This window comes from Rana temporaria, chromosome 1, assembly GCF_905171775.1.
Source record: "Rana temporaria chromosome 1, aRanTem1.1, whole genome shotgun sequence".
NCBI lineage: Eukaryota > Metazoa > Chordata > Amphibia > Anura > Ranidae > Rana > Rana temporaria.
In genome coordinates, this window is record NC_053489.1 from 619,530,861 (window position 1) to 619,550,610 (window position 19,750).

General features: G+C 39.7%; 1 protein-coding gene across 1 annotated transcript in view; it reads left to right on the forward strand.

Moving 5' to 3' along the window:
- NAT8L (N-acetyltransferase 8 like) overlaps window positions 1-7,131 on the forward strand; it is a 77,407-nt gene extending 70,276 nt beyond the window's left edge. The window contains exon 3 of the mRNA XM_040335296.1: window positions 4,902-7,131. Within this exon, the coding sequence (XP_040191230.1) occupies window positions 4,902-5,269 (368 nt within the window). The 3' untranslated portion in view covers window positions 5,270-7,131. The remainder of the gene's footprint in view (window positions 1-4,901) is intronic.
- Window positions 7,132-19,750: the final 12,619 nt, after the last annotated feature.

Below are 19,750 nucleotides of genomic sequence, written 5' to 3' on the forward strand. Positions count from 1 at the left end.
TGTTTGACGTGTTGTAAGCAGGATACTTTGTGGTATTTGTGTAGTAATGGCTTTCTTCTGATGACTTGACCATGCAGCCCATCTTTCTTCAAGTGCCTCCTTATTGTGCATCTTGAAACAGCCACACCACATGTTTTCAGAGAGTCCTGCATCTCCCCTGAAGTTATTTGTGGATTTTTCTATGCATCCCAAACTATTTTCCTGGCAGTTGTGGCTGAAATTTTAGTTGGTCTACCTGACTGTGGTTTGGTTTCAACAGAACTCCTCATTTTCCACTTCTTGATTGGAGTTTGAACTCTGCTGATTGGCATTCTCAATTCCTTGGATTTCTTTTTATATCCCTTTCCTGTTTCCAGTTCAACTACATTTTCCCCGCAGATCCTTTGACAATTATTTAGCTTTCCTCATGATTCATGATTCAGAATCCAGAAACATCAGTGCAGCACTGGATGAAAGATGCAAGGGTCTGTCAGGAGTCCAGAAATGCATTGGCCTTTTATACACATACACTAATTACAAGCAAACAGATCACAGGTGAGGATGGTTACCTTTAATAGCCTTTAATAGCCATTCAAGCCCCTTTGTGTAAACTTGTGTGCATGTTATCAGGCCAAAATCACCAGGGTATGTAAACTTTTGATTGTCAGATTCTACGTTTGCACGTTAAAAACCTTTTTTTGTTAGAAATTACTTAGAACCCCCAAACATTATATATTGTTTGTTTTTCTTACACCCGAGAGAATAAAATGGCAGTCATTGCAATACTTTTGTCACACCGTATTTGCGCAGAGGTCTTACAAGCGCACTTTTTTTGAGAAAAAAAAGCACTTTTTTTAATTAAAAAAAAAACGTTTTATAATAAAAAAATTAGACAACAGTAACGTTAGTCCAATTTCTTTTTTATTGTGTGAAAGATAATTTTATGCCGAGTAAATTGATACCCAACATGTCACGCTTCAAAATTGCGCCCACTCGTGGAATGCCGTCCAACTTTTACCCTTAAAAATCTCCATAGGCGACGTTTAAAAAATTCTACAGGTTGCATCTTTTGAGTTACAGAGGTCTAGGGCTAGAATTATTGCTCTCGCTCTAACGATTATGGCAATACCTCACATGTGTGGTTTGAACACCGTTTTCATATGCAGGCGCTATTCACGTATGCGTTCGCTTCTGCACACAAGCTCGTCGGGACGGGGCGCTTTAAAACATTTTTTGTTTTTGTTTTCTCATTTATTGTACTTGATTTTATTTATTTTTACACTGCTTTTTTTCTTAAAAATGGGTCACTGTTATTCCTATTACAAGGAATGTAAACATCCCTTGTAATATAAAAAAGCATGACAGGTCCTCCTAAATATCAGATCTGGGGGTCAAAAAGACCTCAGAGCTCATATTACACTAAAATGCAATTAAAAAAAAAATGTTTCATTTGAAAAAATTACAACAAAAAAATTTGCCTTTAAGACGTATGGGCGGAAGTGACGTTTTGACATCACTTCCGCCCTGCTATGGTATAGAGACGGATGGGGGGCATCTTGCCCTCACTCATTTCCATACCACAGAGGAAGAAGGACCTGATCGCCTCCGCCACTACAGACGGCTCCAGTAAGCGGCACAGGGTGCAGGAGAGCGACGGGAGGGGGGCCCTCTCCCGCCGCCGATAATGGTGATCTTGCGGCGAATCCACCGTTGAGACCACCATTATCGTTTACAGCACCTGCTGCCGTTACCGAGATATCCCTCTTCAAAAAGAGGACGTATATAGTCGTGCGGCAGGGCTTAAGTGGTTAAAAAGAGTAAACACAGTTGATTGATAATAAATGGCTTTAGCCAAACACTAACCATGAGTGAAAGAAACGTTTTTGTGTTATCATTCATATTCTCTGAAAAATGGCCAAAACACAACTGTGATTGCTGTTTTATTTGTGTAGTAACAGAAAATATTATGTTGGGTTAAACTTTCAGTTAAATATCTACACAGCCTATTTTCAGGCTATTTTATACTTTAGTTCATAGCTTTCTGTATTCTTTTTTTTTACTTTGCAGCAGTTGCAACTTCTGACCTAGTTATCTAGCAGTTTGCTGACCCCCCCAACAACTATGCTAATCAAGCAGGTCAGAAATAAGTTTGAATGCCTTGTCTGCATAATTGTTTCAGGTCAGTGATTCAGTTGTGAAGCAAGAATAGCAGCATTACAACATGACAACTAGCATTTTCAGGAAGGGTCAGCAATGGAAGACCTTCCTTTGTGAAAGGTTTACCCAAAGCTTATATCAAAAACAAAATCTCATGTTTATCCAAAGAATTATTCAGAGTGTAGGCAGTACATTTCTGTGGATGCCAATCTATCAGCTTCACGTTTCACTTATCAGCTCTGTACATGCTTAACTCCTTCCTGCTGGCTGTACACATATATGCTGCTTCTCGGCAGATGGACCTTGACACCAAGAGGGCGCACCCTGCGTGCTCCTGACACAGTTACTGGCTAACGAAAAGATCACGGCCTCTACTTGCGATCAGGAACTTTCCGATCATGTGGCTGCTGTGACAGCCAATCACAGTGGTCACATGATCAGAAATCCCATCCCGCCTCCTGGCATCACAAATTCCTTTAAAGGGCCAGGATGTGCCAGCGCCAAGGGGTTAAACTGCTGAACAGCATTCATGTAGGAATCACAGAGAAAGATGGGACTTAGAATGAAGGAATCAATTACTCTAAGGCCCCGTACACACGACCGAACGTGTCTGCTGAGTTTCAGCAGACATGTTCGGTCGTGTGTACGGCCGACCGGACAGGTTTCCAGCGGACATTTGTCCACCCGACCGTTTTCGAGCGGACAAATGTTTCTTAGCATGCTAAGAAACATGTCCGCTGGAAGCCTGTCTGTCGGACATGTTCGGTCGTCTGTACAGACTCACCGTACATGTCCGATCGGCCGCCATCCCCCGCATGCGTCAAAGTGATTTGACGCATGCGTGGAAGCTTTGAACTTCCAGGGCCGCGCACGTCGCCGCGTCATCGTGTACGCGCGGATTTCTGTCTGATGGTGTGTACAACCATCAGACAGAAATCTCCGGGCTGACATGTCCGCTGAAAACAGTCCGGCGGACCGTTTTCAGCGGACAGTCCGTCCGTCTGTACGAGGCCTAACCGGTCCATTTTTATCCAGTTCATATCCTCAATAAGGACAGGCACATTAATGGACTTGAAGATCAAAGTATTCAGGATTTTCTATGTGTGGGATATACTACAAGCAGATATAAAAAAAAAATCTCAAAATACGGCTGCTCTCATTACATACTCATATATTACTTCAAAACTCTCCTATACAAGTAATACACTTTTTTGCAAAGTTGACTATTTTCCCGTGCTACCTCCCATTATAAAATTTTCAGGAAAAATTAATTCCATACAAAGTGCACCTGTAAGACTTTTTAAAGGTCTATCTCATAGTAGGTACTACAACATTATGGTTGCCAGCCAAAAAAATCCTATTCTGTGTGCGTTCCTTAACCCTCGTGGCGGTATTCCCGAAGTCTGGCTCGGGGTAAGATTTCTGTACCAAAAGCGGTATCCCTGAGCCAGACTCGGGCTTGCCTCGCAGCAGCAAGAGACAAAGTTACTTACCGGTACCTTGTCCCTGGATCCTGCGATGCATCCCCGCTGTGTGAGCGAGTGGGTCCTTGCTCGATTCACACAGTGTCCCCGTGTGCTGCCGATCTCCGTTCCCTGCAACGTTACAACGCATGGGGTCGGAGAACGACGCCAAATTCAAAAAAGTAAACAAACACATTACATACAGTATACTGTAATCTTATAGATTACAGTACTGTATGTAAAAAATACACACACCCCTTGTCCCTAGTGGTCTGCCCAGTGCCCTACATGTTCGTTTTATATAATAAAAACTGTTCTTTCTGCCTGCAAACTGTATATTGTCCATAGCAACCAAAAGTGTCCCTTTATGTCAAAAGTTGTTTTAGAGAAGCTAGAAAACAGCGAAAATAAATTATAATTACTTGCAGAATTGAGCGATAGCGATTTGTGGGGAAATTCGTCATAAAAAAAAAGTAATGACAACGACAATTCTGCAACTGAGCAAATTTCAGTGATTTTGAGTTGATTACATTATTGAATTATTTTTATTATAATTACATTATTATTTGTTATAATTATTTATAATTATTTATTATATTATATTTTATAATTTTGTTTTTCAAAAAATGTCATACCTGGATGCCTACTAGACTCTTGTTTGGTCAGATTTAAGTGAGTTATTCCTAAGAATTACAGGCCTACAATATAAAACGCCAAATTTCCTTGCAAAATAATGGTACCGCTTTCAGCACCTAAAATCTGAAATAATCATACCGCCAGGGAGGTTAATCCTGTTTACAAGATATCACTACTTTTTTCTGAGGCACACCCACCATTGCAGTATTTAAAGGGTGTGCCACAATTGGTTAATGTCTCATTGTCGGGGAAAGCTGAGATTTAAAGTCAGATAAGGTGAGCATTTAGTAACAAAATTAAATCATGATCACAGAAGCACAGAAGAGGCATTTCAAGTTATTAAAATTAAAAGCAGAATTCTTGTGGTTCCTGCTCTTAGTTGGGATTTTATTTTCAAAGGTTAACAATTGATGGAATTGTTTAAACTATAATTTTTCTGTTTACTTGTAACCCCATTTGTGTAGTACCTACAGCTGCATATATTAGAAGTACTAATGGCTTATTACTTATTATTTTATATTTATTGCTACCTCAAGGCCGTAGCTGGGGAGATCAATCCCCCTTCATGCAATATTAAAAAAGGTCATATTAAAAGAGGGATCTCCCTCTCTTTTAACACTATTTAGAGACCACCCCTTGTCTGACATGTGTACTTGTGTTCTACAGGTTCCTGCTTCTGGGTGGCAGTCTTGGACAGCAGAGTCGTTGGAATAGTGGCAGCCAGAGGCAATGAAGAAGACAACGTAGTCGAACTTAGACGGATGTCTGTAGACTCCAACTACCGCGGGAAGGGAATCGCCAAGGCTTTAGGCCGCAAAGTCCTGGAGTTTGCCATGTTAAACCACTACTCCTCTATCATGCTTGGCACTACAGCTGTGAAAATTGCAGCTCACAAGCTGTATGAGTCTTTGGGTTTCAAGCATGTGGGTGTAATTGAAAACCATGCTGTCCCAGGGATGACACATTCATTACTAGAGAAAATGTTCTTTCAGCTTCGCTACCACCGCTACTGTCTACAGCTTCGTGAAGAGTAGAAATAAATTCAACCCCTGCCTGATCTCCCCACCTCAACTTCCATTCTCTCTTAACACATCACTGCAGTGATGGCAAATAGCGTCATTTGCCTGTCATCACCTTCATATTCCAATCGATTTCTTCCTTCTTTGCGAATGTACAACAGGCCCTTGCAAGGACATTGTAAGATAGAGGCAGTGTGGTCCTCCCTCTCACATGTCTAGTATTAACTTTCTAATTAGGATGGCTCTTCTATCAGTTAGGTAAAGCCTAGCTAGGTATTGTAAAGCACAGGAACCGGAATTCTGGCCTGCAGTAAATGTAGTATTTTTTTAAATTGTAAATATTGACATATGGGAAAGGGGAGTGGGCTCCAAAATTAAGAGTGAATGCAATGTAAAATACCAGTAGAGTGTAGTATAAATAGATCTTCTAGTTAACCTATTTTCAAGACAATGTGAATACCAATGCTTGGTCCAATGCATGAAGAGGAAGTGTCTATACATTCACACAGCACTGCCACTGAAGCATTGAGGCTGCACTTTTAAAAATGTGTCAACAGTTCTGCCAAACCTCTCAATGAACTTGGGCACATCAATCTTCTGTGACCTTACCGAAGATGTCAAACTCTTTCTAAGCCAGCAAACTTCCCATTACGTCTAACTGAGCCCATCTGTAAGATACCATGTAGCTAGAGATCTTGTATTATCAAAAGGGGACTTGCAGATCCAAGATCCACACTTCTTAACGTGCATCAAAGTGTTAAAATAATTTCCTCAAATTGTCTCATACTGATGTCACTGAGCACAAGAGAAGTTAGGAGTACATTGGCAATGCATTTGAATTCTCTTCACCAAATCTTTGACAAAAGCAATCAGTGAAAAATAAAATGTATTTTTTTTTTTTTTTTTTTTAGGAAGGGGAGAGAAGGAATGTATTAATACTAATGAACTCCCTATGTAATGTGTATATATAATGGAGGTGCAAATTTCCTTGTAAATATAACTGCTTTAAATATATCAGAATTCTGACTTGTAAAATGCAAGTAGCAATGCAAAGCAAATTTGGCATGTTTCTGTACATGGTATGTACGTACAGTGCCTGCCAAAGCAATCTGTCCAAGTCAGCAGCTTCTGTCTTGAACTGTATAATTTTTATAAATTGTTTGAGGGATAGAATATTTGCATGTAGTATGTTTAAGAAGCACTGGGTAGATATTTAATGGTAAAAAAAAAGTCTAAAATGCTTTTGAAAATTATATATGTTAAAGCATTTAAGTTGCTTAGTATTTGATAGTTTATTTTTTTAGAATGCATTCCAATATTATAGTATGCTAATGACTATATTAGATAATAAATGTCAACTTGCATTATCACAAATAGAGGCTGGAATGTGCACAAAAAGGCAAGTCCACTTGAAACAGTTTGGTTTTGAAGAAATGGCAATGAGTTAAGACCCAAGTTGGTTTCTTATAGATCTCTGAATCCTCTCATTGCATTCTCCATAGAAGAAACAAATGGTGGATCCAGTATTACAAGGAGACTTCCTTGTAATAGTTGGAGTCACAGAAAAATAATGGAAACCAGCAGGTGAATAAACAATCCAGTATCAATCCAAATCTGAAATATTAGTTTTCTATTAAGCTTAATGTTTAGACTGGTAATACCCTGAAGTGTATTTCATTAAATATCCCTTTTGTTTTCAATGCAGTCATTTAACCCAGTTGGTTTCCTTGCCCACACTCGTAAAAAATATTGTAATGCCCTGTACACACTATAGGATTTTCACATGGGCTAAAATCTGAAGGAATTTTCTGTCAGAATTCCGTTCAAGCTGTCTTCCATCAGTCTTGCATACACACTGTCAGACTAAATTCCGACCGTCCAAAACGCGGTGATGTAAAACACTATGATGAGCCAAGAAAAATTAAGTTCAATGCTTCCGAGCCTGCGTTGACTTGATTCTGAGCATGCATGTTTTTTTCTCCGTCGGAAGTTCCACGCAGATGATCGGAATTTTCCAAAGGATTTTTTTCCAACATGTTCTATTTCCAAACTATGATGGAAAAAAATCCTATGGGGCCCAAACACGATAGGAATTTCTGATGAAAAAATTCCATCAGACTTTTTTCATCAGAAATTCCTATCGTGTGTACAAGGCATTTGAGTATGTTGAGTGATACTGATACATAATTATATCTGCTTTTATGGTTGGGCGAAAACACCCTACACTTGCAGGAAACTGATTTGCAAAAAAGTAGACAAAGTAGAAAAAGGATGAGCAAATCTTCAGAGTATTGCACCTTCATGTGTTAAAACATATAGCCCTGTCTATGGCTAGCTGCAGATAAAACACACTTCCTAGAGCCCAGCTTGAAAACCTGGAGGACAAAATTAAGCTATCAGATTCCTCTTAATAATTGAATTCTCAAGCACCTCCACTGTTTTGACCTCTCTACACCTCAATAAATTGCCTATGTATTTTTTAAGAGATGCGCTGAATGTATACAACTTTGGGGTTTGTCATTTTAACATTGTACAAATATACCAGTGTCATAGACAATGATACTAATATATTTTTAATTACATGATGGGCAACTTTATTGTTCTGCACATAACATTGATGTGAGAATCATCATACAGACATAATAATGAATATTGTTTACACGCTGAAGCCCTGTACACACGATCGGATATCTGATGGAATCAAATTTTTTGTTGGATATGCGATGAAGCTGACTTTCATCAGTCTTGCCTACACACCATCGGTCAAAAATCCGAATGTGTCCAAATTCCGTTACGACGTGCTGAGAAAAAGGAAGTTTAATGCTTCCGAGAACGCTTCGACTTGATTCTGAGCATGCGTGGATTTTTGACCGATGGACTTCCACACAGACGATCATTTTTTTCTATCGTTTTTTTTATCCATAGGAAAATTTTAAAACATGTTCTATTTTTTTTCACCGATGGAAAACAAACCAATGGGGCCCACACATGATCGGTTTGTCCGATGAAAACGGTCCATCGGTCTGTTTTCATCAGACAAACCGATCGTGTATACAGGACTTTAGTCCATTGGAAAATAAATGTGCAAATGTATGGAAACTTTTTAAATGTTATTGGGTTTTAGCCACATTTTGAAGGACTGTTTTCAGTTGACTTGAAAAGAAAATGCACATCGCTGGAGGAAACAATTGTGTCAGTGACACATGTCCTCCACCTGTGTTGGCCTAGCTCTAGGGTGTTAACGTAGACTGCCCTTATTAGGCTCCATTTACACCTGAGCGTTTTTCAGCTTGTAAAACCGCTCCAAAAGCCCAACAAGCAAAATTCCATTAATTTCAATTGCCTCCTGTTCACATCTGAGCATTCTTTCACCTAAAGCAAAACACCTGAAGCTCAAAAAAGTACATGAGCTTCTTTTTGGCAGATTACAATCGTTTTTGGCCCCATAGACTAGAATAGAAACGAGAAAAAATAAACAAAGGGCGCACCAGCATAGTGCATTATCCTTTGGATGGATTCGATTAAAATAGATAAACAGGAAAACTACTCACAGACATAGGTGAATGGCTTGCAATGTATATAGTTTCCACAAGTAGCAGAAATGAGTCAGACCCAAGTACACTCCAAATGGTCACTGAGGAAGGGCCACTGCCGGCTGACACGTTTTAATAAAATTCATCCAAAGGATAATGCACTAGGCTGGTGCGCCCCTTCTTTCTTTTTTCTTGTTTATCCTTAGGATACCCCTATCCCTGAGGGTAGCAAGGCCAGTGACATGCACTATCACAACATACAGACTGTCTGGTAATCCACTCGGGCGCAGGAGTGTTTGTTTTCTGTTATCAGAAAAATAGAAACTCCTGACTTGAGCAGAAAAACGCTTGTAAAACAATTAAATAGCAGCTCTCTAACCCTAATTTCCTCTCCCTCTCCTCCCATTAGTGCTTTCTATTGGCTAAATAAAAATGCCTAAAGCTGTAAAAGGCTTGTAACATACTTCTAAAACGCTTTAAAAAAAGCTTGGGTGTGAATGGAGCCTTAAAATTTAAATGCATTTGCCTTTTGAGTGCACGCCAGACTGCTTCAATGCATGTTGACAGTGAACTAGTGGGACTAAGCGCTCATATCACAGTTTGTGAAAAATTATTTCCATAATGTTGGGACTACTATACATCATCTTATGTTATACCACAAAATTACTCTTTTATAAATTTTGCTGGCCCTGGGGCTGCAAATTGTCCATGGCCAAATTGTTCTATCACATCTTTTCTAAAGGCTTTTTTGTTTTGTGAAAAATAAATATACCCAGCCAAATACATCAGTTAAATATGTTTTCACAATTCAATGAAATCAGTTTTTATTCATTGTTTTTTCTAAGATTATGTCTACTAAATGTGCCTCTGCTATTACATTAAGTTTTAACTACTGGGTATACCAGCCTTAATCCAAAACAAAAAGTGGCTTTGGGCCACATTAATGGTTCTATATACTGTAAATGTTCAATTTAAAATTCAAACCACTTTCACCCAGGATTGACACTTTTCCATTTGAATCAAATGACAAAAATGTGTGAATCTTGGTTGAAAGTTGTGAAAATCTTGTGTGAAACCATTAATAAATGTCATTTTTTTGCAAATAAGGAAACATTAACTAGCAAACCATGAAACAGCTTAAAAGGTAAATGCTTTAAAAAAAATGTTTGGCTGAAGTTACACTTTAATATTTATGGCTATAACAGAGGGAGGCAGTATTTTTGTATTCACTTCATGTAGGTTGTATAGATTTTAAAATTACTGCAGGGAAAAAAACATCTGAATGTCTTTAAGTAAATGTCATATGGTGTAAGAGGTGGAGAAGTTTCATATTTGAAAATGAATGCAAAAAAATTATTACAAGCCTCTAAATGGTCCCTTTTCTCAATGATTTGGCTCACAATGACTGGAGTTTAGCAATAGCGAAACTAGTTGGGGGTGGGCTCTAATTTTTCTCTAGTTGGGGGTGGGCTTTCGGCAGTTTGTAGCAGGGATTACAATTAATTAATGTTTCATCATATGCTTTTTCTTTTGTATGTCTGAAAGAATAACTTTGTTTTTGTTTTTTTTTACATTTAAACCATGCCCTGTTAAAAGATTTGTGTTGTGAGCATTTTGAAATATGTAAGGTGAACCATTGCTGGGTATAACCATTATTTTAGCAAAATTCTTCTAGTCCTTCTTAAAGAAGGATTCCTCTGTAAAGAAAAGGATGATCATAAAACACATAAAAATCCTTAACACTTGAGCTCAAAATGTTTATTTTGTTTTGTTTTCAGTTTTTATATATATATATATATATATATATATATATATATAATACTTAATGGTGTTCTTCCTTAAGAAACCATGAAAATAGTACATTCTGTGGTTTACTGTAAACGAATACACTGCAGTGTAGTCTATAGGTCGCTTGGCTGTGCACATGTAGGCTGTAGGTAGTTACAAATATATTGTGCACATATGTTTTGTCAAAGTCTTCTACAATGGGGTTTTATAGATAACAATCTATCATGTCAAAGGACCACTGAACTAAAAATCCAAGTTTTAACTTTCAGAAGCACACACAAATGTAAATGTAATGATCCCATAACTATACAGAGCCTGAGGATATTTTAGATTATGCAAACACTTCCTAAATGCAACCTATTGTTTTAAGCCGCCAATTAGGAATGATAGGACAAGAAGCTGGTAATAAAACATTGCCCCTCTCGCCTAATATCTTGCCTTAGTAACCTCTGGAAACATCTGAAAATGTTCTTCAAAACTTTTATTTTTTCTTTCTTTAAGCCAACCTGTATTTTTGGTTTATTGGCCCTTTAACATGTTTTTATTATCCTGAATGTATAGCCTGTTTTTTTAATACGATAGCAAAATGCTGTGTCATTTGCCTTCTTACTTACATTGCATGGATTATCTGAACATGGGTATAATCTGCTTTTACATATTTGAGTCTATGCTTTGTTAGTTTATTGTATGTATATAATTTACATGTACAGAAGACACTTATGTACTATCAAAACAATTGCTATTAAAAGAACAAAAATTCTGCTGGCAAAAATATATATTGTCAAGTATGCACAGTACTTTTACTTTATAAGTACATCCTATGCCCGCTGCAGTTGTAGGTTAAATGCTACTCTTGCATTTCAGTACTGCCTTGAAACACGAGGGCTACAGCCAGCAAATGGGGGAATAATTGTGCATGCTTGGATTGCAGTAATAATTGCTGTATTATTGCTAAATTTGTAAATACACTGATGTCAGCCTATTATTGTATATGTACATTTCACCAGATGACAATATAATGTACAGTGTATAGAAATTGTCAAAGTATTTTCTTGTTGCTTTTAGTCACTGGGAAGTATAAATAGACAGGAGGAGACATGCGGGAAAACAGTGTGTGCCTTTCTTTCTGTGCAGTTCTTTCTCTATACTGGCAACGTGATTACAGCTTGCTGTTGCTGCTAGTATACATTGTTACTGGTAGCATATCGGATAACAGAAGCACTTGCATCTGTCCAATGTTTATGTTCATTTATGTGTGGAAGACGAAAGGGTGTTTTGTAAAAGCATTTGTAAAATATTGATGGGTTTCATTCAAATGCAATTATTACCATATGGCCACAATGTTATCAAGGACAGGAGCATTTTTATAATATGTGTGAATTCTGATAATGTCAGATTGAATTTTGCAGAAAATGTTAGTCAATTTCTGGGAGAGGAGCAAATTTAGTAGGTAGGCCTGTCTTGCTTCAGAATTATTGTTGGGGTATTTTTTTGGTTTTACATCTACATACTTTTTATACTCTTTGCACTGTATTTAAAGGGAAAATTTATTCAAAGTAATATTTTAGTTTTTGGTGGATACTAGTGTATTACACCACCCATCGGCCTTTTCTGTATTTTGGGATTTTTTTTAGCAGAGAAATCTGCAGATTTTTTGCAATCTGCAGAATCCAGCAGTAGAACAGAGCATCCTATGATTGGTTTGTAATGGTCATGGCATGAGAGAGGTAGTGGGAACTGGGGCCCAGATTCACATAGAACTGCGGCGGCGTAACGTATCATAGATACGTTACACCGCCGCAAGTTTTCATCGCAAGTGCCTGATTCACCAAGCACTTGCATGAAAACTTACGCCGCCGGCCTCCGGCGTAAGCCCGCGTAATTCAAAGGGGCGTGTGCCATTTAAATTAGGCGCGCTCCCGCGCCGGACCTACTGCGCATGCTCCGTTTTGAAATTTTCGCCGTTCTTTGTGCGAAGTGACGTAATTTTTTCGAACGGCGACGTGCGTAGCGTACTTTCGTATTCCCGGACGTCTTACGTAAGAACAAAAAAATTTTACATTTCGACGCGGGAACGACGGCCATACTTTATACAGCACATACGTGGGCTGTGTAAAGTTAGGGCAGCTAAAACGACGACTAACTTTGTGACGGGAAACTAGACTAGCAGCGACGTAACGAACGTGAATAACCATCGTGGATCACCGTAACTACTAATTTGCATACCCGACGCTGGTATTGCATCCTAAGATCCGACAGTGTAATTCAATTACACCTGTCGGATCTTAGGGCTAACTATGCATAACTGATTCTATGAATCAGTCGCATTGTTAGGAAGACCCTAAAACAGAGATACGACGGCGTATCAGGAGATACACCATCGTATCTCTTTTGTGAATCTGGCCCTTTGATCGTAGATCTTATTGCCGGATTTCCTGAGACATATTAAAAGACAGTGGGGGTTATTTACTTGAAAGTGCAGTCACTGTAGATCTGAGGGGGACATGCAAGGAAAAGCTTCCCCTACTTTCAGAGCTTCCCCTTAGAGCTACAGCGACTGCACTAACAAGTGCACTTGCAATGCACTTGTAGTGCAGAGTGGAGTTCCCTTTAGTAAATCAACCCCAGTGTTTTTACTCAACTCATATTGGAATTGGACTGCAAATATTTCTTGTTCTTGGCTACCCTTTGGAACCAAACTGACCAAGATAAAGGGTTGATTTACTAAAAGCAAATAGACTGTACATACATTTGGTAATTTTGGACTGCCCTATGGTAGATCTACTGCCTCTTCTAATCAACAGGAATTTATGGGAGGTGCCTTAAGGATTTTAAGGTGGCCACACACAAAATGTTTTGTCAGCATAGGGATCAACACTTGTCTAATGCAGTATTTTTACAGAGGGTTATGGTGGTAATATATGGCTCAAATTTTGGGCAACTTTTGCTAAATCATCTGAAATGCTAGATCAGGGTGGCCTTGTTGGTACCACATGGCTAGACAAAATTATATTTAAAAAAGAGACAGATAAAAAATTGTCAGACAAACAGTGATTGCATCCAAGCAGCTGTAGTCACTGTTCAGGTATCGAGACAACTAACGCTGTCTGAATACAATAGCCAGCAGAGAAGATTGCTCCACTCACCCTGCTTAGTGTGGATATGGAAATTAACCTGAAATCTAAGCTTTTATTGCTAGCCTTAGGCAGGCCATACATTATACAATTTTTTTATTCAATTTCTTTTAGATGTACCTTCAACAATGTAGTAAAAGGGTCTGCCTGACTGCATACAAATTGAGTGTTTAGGTTTGACCTCATATTATATGGTTTTGGTAAATCCAAAGGAAAATTGTATAATGTATGGCCAGCCTTAGTTTGTCTGATATATGCATCATAATTGTTTAGTGTGACAGGTTAACTCCATCAATGGGTGCGCTGTGAAAGTCTACTGCTGGAGCTGTTCAAGATAGCTGTTTTCCCTGTTGAGTACAAATATTTGGCAGGTTTCCATTATATTTGGTCTATTTGTAGTGTATATTTTCTTGAATGTTCACTGAAATAAAAGAAGAGCTCTACTTACAGATGTGTATCTGATTCTTCCCAGATAGTGGCCACAGATGACTGTAATTTTATCAACATTGGTTTTCAAAAATGATTTGTCTTCTATAGTGAAAATACTGCATGAATTAATGCAATACGAATTGTCAGTTATGATATGTTTGTTTGTTGTATAATAATAGTTAGGGAAAAAAAACTTCTACCACAGTTCTGAAAGTCAAACTTGAAAAAGCTGATCCTCTGTCCTATGCTAGCACTTTTCCTTACATCATTCTCCTGATGTGCACCCAGTTTTGCTATCTGTTTTAATATGGTGCATTTTGACAATTTATATTATTGTGCCTTTTTTTTTTATCCCGCCTCTGTAGAGATGAACATAATGCATAGCAAGTAGTCACAAAGAAAGAGTACAGCCTGCTTTTTCAAGGGTCAGTCTCAGTTGAGGAGCTTACGTTATCGCAATATCACCTAGCTATATGTGCATAATATGGAAAAGACTGCAGACTTGGCCGTTTTTGTATACATAGCCCTATATACAGAGCCCCAGGGGCACTGGTAGTTTTTCCTTGTTCAAATATTTTATTGGTGAAGATTAGTGCACCAATTTTGTAGGGATGCAGGCCATAACAATATGATAGGCAAAGCACTGAAAACAAAAAAGGTAAACGTTTGGTAACTGTAGTATAACATTTTATAGGGTAGTATGGTTGACTGGGCACTGGCAGTTTATTCCACAAATAAGCTAACTGCTGGTATTATTTGGGTATGCACCAACTTTGAAATGTGCTATGCAGATAAACTAGGGCTATGGAAGTGAGATTCTGACTGGTTGGCATGGTAAAGTGGACAGCTCATCTTTCATATTTTGCTGAGGAAGACCTCAAAACCCCACCAGGCTTATTGAATAATGCAAACAGAACTGAGTTGCAATTCATAGCAATCAATTCGAATGCACTCTTAACCTCCCTGGTGGTATGATTATGTCTGGAATTTTGTACCAAAAGCGGTACAATTTTTTGCATGGAAATTTGTACTGTAGGCCTGCAATTCTTAGGAATAACTCACTTAAATCTGTCCAAACAAGAGTCTAGTAGACATCCCGGGTATGATAAAGTTTGAAACACAAAATTATAAATTATAATCTAATAAATAACTACAAATAATTATAACAAATAATAATGTAATTATAATAAAAATTATTCATCAATGTAATCAAATCAAAAACCTTGAAATTTGCTCAGTTGCAGAATTGTCGCTGTCATTATTTTTATTGTTTGATGACGAATTTCCCCACAAATCACTATCGCTCAATTCTGCAAGTGATTCTAATTTATTATCACTTTTTTCTAGCTGGTCTAAAAGCACTTTTGACATAAAGGGACACTTTTTGGTTGCCATGGACAATCTACAGTTTTCAGGCAGAAAGAACAGTTTTTATTATATAAAAGTGCATGTAGGACACTGGGCAGACCACTAGGGACAAAGGGGGTGTGTATTTTTTACATACAGTACTGTAATCTATAAGATTACAGTATACTTTATGTGTATTGTGTTTTTAAATTTTTGAATTTGGCGCCGAACTCCGTCCCCGTGCGTCGTAACGTCGCAGAGAGCTTGGCGGCACTGTGAATCGAGCGAGGAGACAAAGTGGAGGAGGCCGCACACACAACAGGGAGGCATCGCAGGATCCAGGGACAAGGTAAGTAACTTCCCCAGTATCCTGCAATGGCTCGGGGATACCGCTTTTGGTATAAAAAATTCACCCCGAGCCTGACTCGGGATTACCGCTAAGGAGGTTAATCTATAAGTAATAGAAAAATCAGATTGTTATGGAATACTGCACTTTATCTTTTTAAATTCATATTTTTCTGTGGTTTGATCTCTATTAGACAATGACATTTAAGAGCAAACGTCAGATCGTAACCAGAGCAGAAGTGGGCATTGAAGCACTTCCACAAATATCGTTCCACTGTGCTTACAAAGTTTAACCATGTATACAGTACAAAGTTGAGCCTATTTGCTTTATATTCGGGGCTACTTTCTACCCTCAGGATGACCTTTCTTTACTAAAGAAGGACAGTTATTGAACAGTATAAGGAAGCTAACTAGTGGTATTTAGTGGTATTTTACCCACCCAGGGATAAGCAATTAGCGGACCTCCAGATGTTGCCAAACTACAAGTCCCATGAGGCATAGCGAGACTCTGACAGCATCAAGCATGACACCCAGAGGCAGAGGCATGATGGGACTTGTAGTTTGGCAACAGCTGGAGGTCCGCTAATTGCTTATCCCCGCACTAACCCATAGTAATTTGTTTTCTGTTTGTGCAGAACAGACTACAGATGCTTGAATCTGTATCACAACAGTATAGATTTAGGACTCTGAGGTGTTTTCTCTGATGGCTGTTCAACTGTGTACATATAATGATTTTTTTTGCCATAGCATTTCGCTCATCTCTACCTTTCAAGATTTATAAACCAGATTTATGTAAAAATCTACTATTGTTATTAAAAAAAGATGTTATTAAGTCGCCAAAGCCATAGCGGGTACGCCGAGTGGAAAGAGTCCGGGCCCATATGGCTTCACTCCCAAGTTCTATAAACTATTTTCTGCCCTTCTCGCACCCTTTCTTACTAAAGGTGTTCAACTCTCTGACAGGGGGCTCTGTGTTTCCTCCACAAACACTTGAGGCCCACATATCCCTCGTTCCAAAGCCGGGCAAAGACCCTACTCTTTGCGCTAACTATAGGCCGATTTCTTTGATTGGTGTCGACCTGAAAGTCTTTGCTAAAATACTGGCAAATAGGCTACAACCACTTTTGCCAGGGATAATACACCTAGATCAGGTTGGCTTTGTGAGTGACCGTGAGGCTAGGGACAATACCCTAAAGACCCTTCTTTTAACCGATTATGGTCTCACGATGTCCCATTATGCCTCTTAACGGTTGATACTGAGAAGGCATTCGACCGAGTAGACTGGCAGTTCCTTCGACTATCCCTGCAACAAATTGGCTTGGGACCTAATATGATAGCGAGCATAATGTCCCTTTACTCTTCTCCATCTGCTAGGGTTAGATTGAATGGCTCGCTATCTCCGACCTTCTCTATATCCAACGGGACTCGACAGGGATGCCCACTGTCCCCCCTCCTCTATGTTCTTACAATGGAACATCTAGCCATTGCTCTACATAACAATCCTCGGTCCAGGGCATAACAATCAGGCCCACCCATACTAAACTCGCCTTTTCGCGGATGATCTGCTCTTGTTCGTGACACACCCACATACATACTTGCGCTCAGTGTTGCAGGAGTTTCAGAAATTTGGAGCAGTTAGCCATTTCAAGGTAAACGACACTAAATCGGAAATCCTTAACTTATCTTTGTCCAAGTCAGACCTACGGAGACTATCGAACGCTTTTTCCTTCAAAACTGGTTCTACCTCCATCAGGTACCTCGGAATTCAAATTCCGGCGGATCCTTCCCAACTCTTTTCCCTGAACTTTACCCCCCTACTTCTTAGGACCCAAGCAGATTTAATCACTTATGTGTCCAAATGGCTCTCATGGCTATGTAGAGTGAATGCCCTGAAAATGGATGTTCTCCCTAGGTTCCTATATTTGTTCCAAACCATTCCTATTCATATACCTAATTCGTACTTCAAGAAGCTGCGCCGGATGTTCTCCAAATTCATTTGGAATGCTGCCCGTCCCAGAATACAATATGAAACATTATCCCTTCCCAAGGTTAGGGGGGAAGCTGGAGCCCCAGACGCCTCCTTGTACCATAAGGCTGCGGTGCTCACTCGTATACTGGATTGGTTCCATCACTTTTCAACCAAGCTCTGGGTTCAGTTGGAAAGCCACATGAACCCAGTTGAACTCTCCGCTCTCCCATGGACCTCACCCACGGTTCGGGGGGGTTCAGGCACTCTCAGCGACCTTACCCTTCAAACGATCCAGAAGGGGCTTGTCGAACCACATGGGGCCTATGACTCCCTTCTTTGGGACCCCGGCCTTTCCGCCGGCCATGTCCGTAACAAGCTTCGGACCATGGCGAAAGGAGGATCATAGGAGACTTGCCCAGGTCCTTCGAGCAAACCCCACTTTGAGGACTGATACCCCGAGCTACCCGACCTCCCGACACTCCATGCGGTGGCTTCAGAGGCAACAGGTTACTTCTTATATTCAGACTTTCCCATCCATTCCGGACATCCTTGCTCAAACGGGGTTTGAGGCGCTGCTTCTGCAGGTGGAACCTCCAACACATGTGGTATCTCAACTCTACTCCCTGTTGCTCAGTATGTTCTCCCCTGACCCCCCGCCATTTACGGTGGCCTGGGAGACGGACCTACGTCACTCTATCTCCCTTATTGACTGGAAGAAATGTTTTATCCTGACACACAAACTATCCTTGGCCACTAAGACCCAGGAGAAGGGGTTCAAGTTACTAACGAGATGGTACAGATGCCCAACGACTATTCACCATTTCAATTCGGCAGTGTCGGATGCCTGCTGGCAGTGTCTTAGATCCCGGGGAACCATGCTCCACATCTGGTGGGAATGCCCTCCTGTGCAGGGATTCTGGCAGCGGATTTTTAAACTATACTGCAAACTGATGGCGACCTCTATTCACCCTTCCCTTGAGATATCTATACTTCCTGGCACGTTCAAATCCATCAAAAACGATGTACTGCGACACTTCCTGGCGGTGGCCAGAGTGGTGATCCCCCGTCATTGGAGATTGGCGACCGTGCCTTCCCTGGGGGATTGGGCTGTTGAAGTGGACCGCATAAGGGACCTTGAGCGTCTGTTGGCGGAAGAGGGTGGTAAAAGCGAACAGTTTTCTCTCACCTGGACTTCATTGTCCATGTTCCGATACTCTTCTGAGTTTATCTCTTGGGCCGAGTGTGGCCTGGATGATGTGACCCTGATGCCATGATGGAGTGATTCTTGTCCCTTGATTCTTGTCCCCTATCTCTATGCCCCCCTTTTGTCTGCTCCTGCCTCTTCTCCTTTTCTTGATCTCTAAATACTTCCTTACAAATTCATTGAGCTAACATATCATGGCCTTGACCCGCTCATTGTTACTGATTCGTTATGTGACCCCATATGTCTTATTATACTTGCAGATTCATGTATAATCTCTCCTAATGTGCCGCATGCGGTGCAACACTGACCCCCTCACTAATGTGAGGTTGGTGGATACAATTACTGTTTATTTTATATATCTGGGGACTGCTAAATTGAACGGCCTTGTGGTGGTCCATGTACACATGCTCTCATTCCCTTTTTTTTTTCTTTTTTCCCTTTTTTTTTCTCTTCACGTAACTTAGACATGCTTTTGATATGTCAACCACGATGCTTACTGTTGATGTCATTGTTTTCACTGTATGTATTGTTTGGAACGTTATCGGTCTTTCTGTCCTTTTTTTATGAATAAAATAAGATTGAATTAAAAAAAGATGTTATTAAATACTAGGAAGTGTAGAAGTAATTGCATGGTGAAAATGTTATGTATTAGTCACTGTCTTACCAATAAAATGAGCTTTAAATGCGCGATTTTAAATCTGAACCCCAGAATCAAGGCTCTTTCTGTCTTCCAATCTCCCTCTCCCT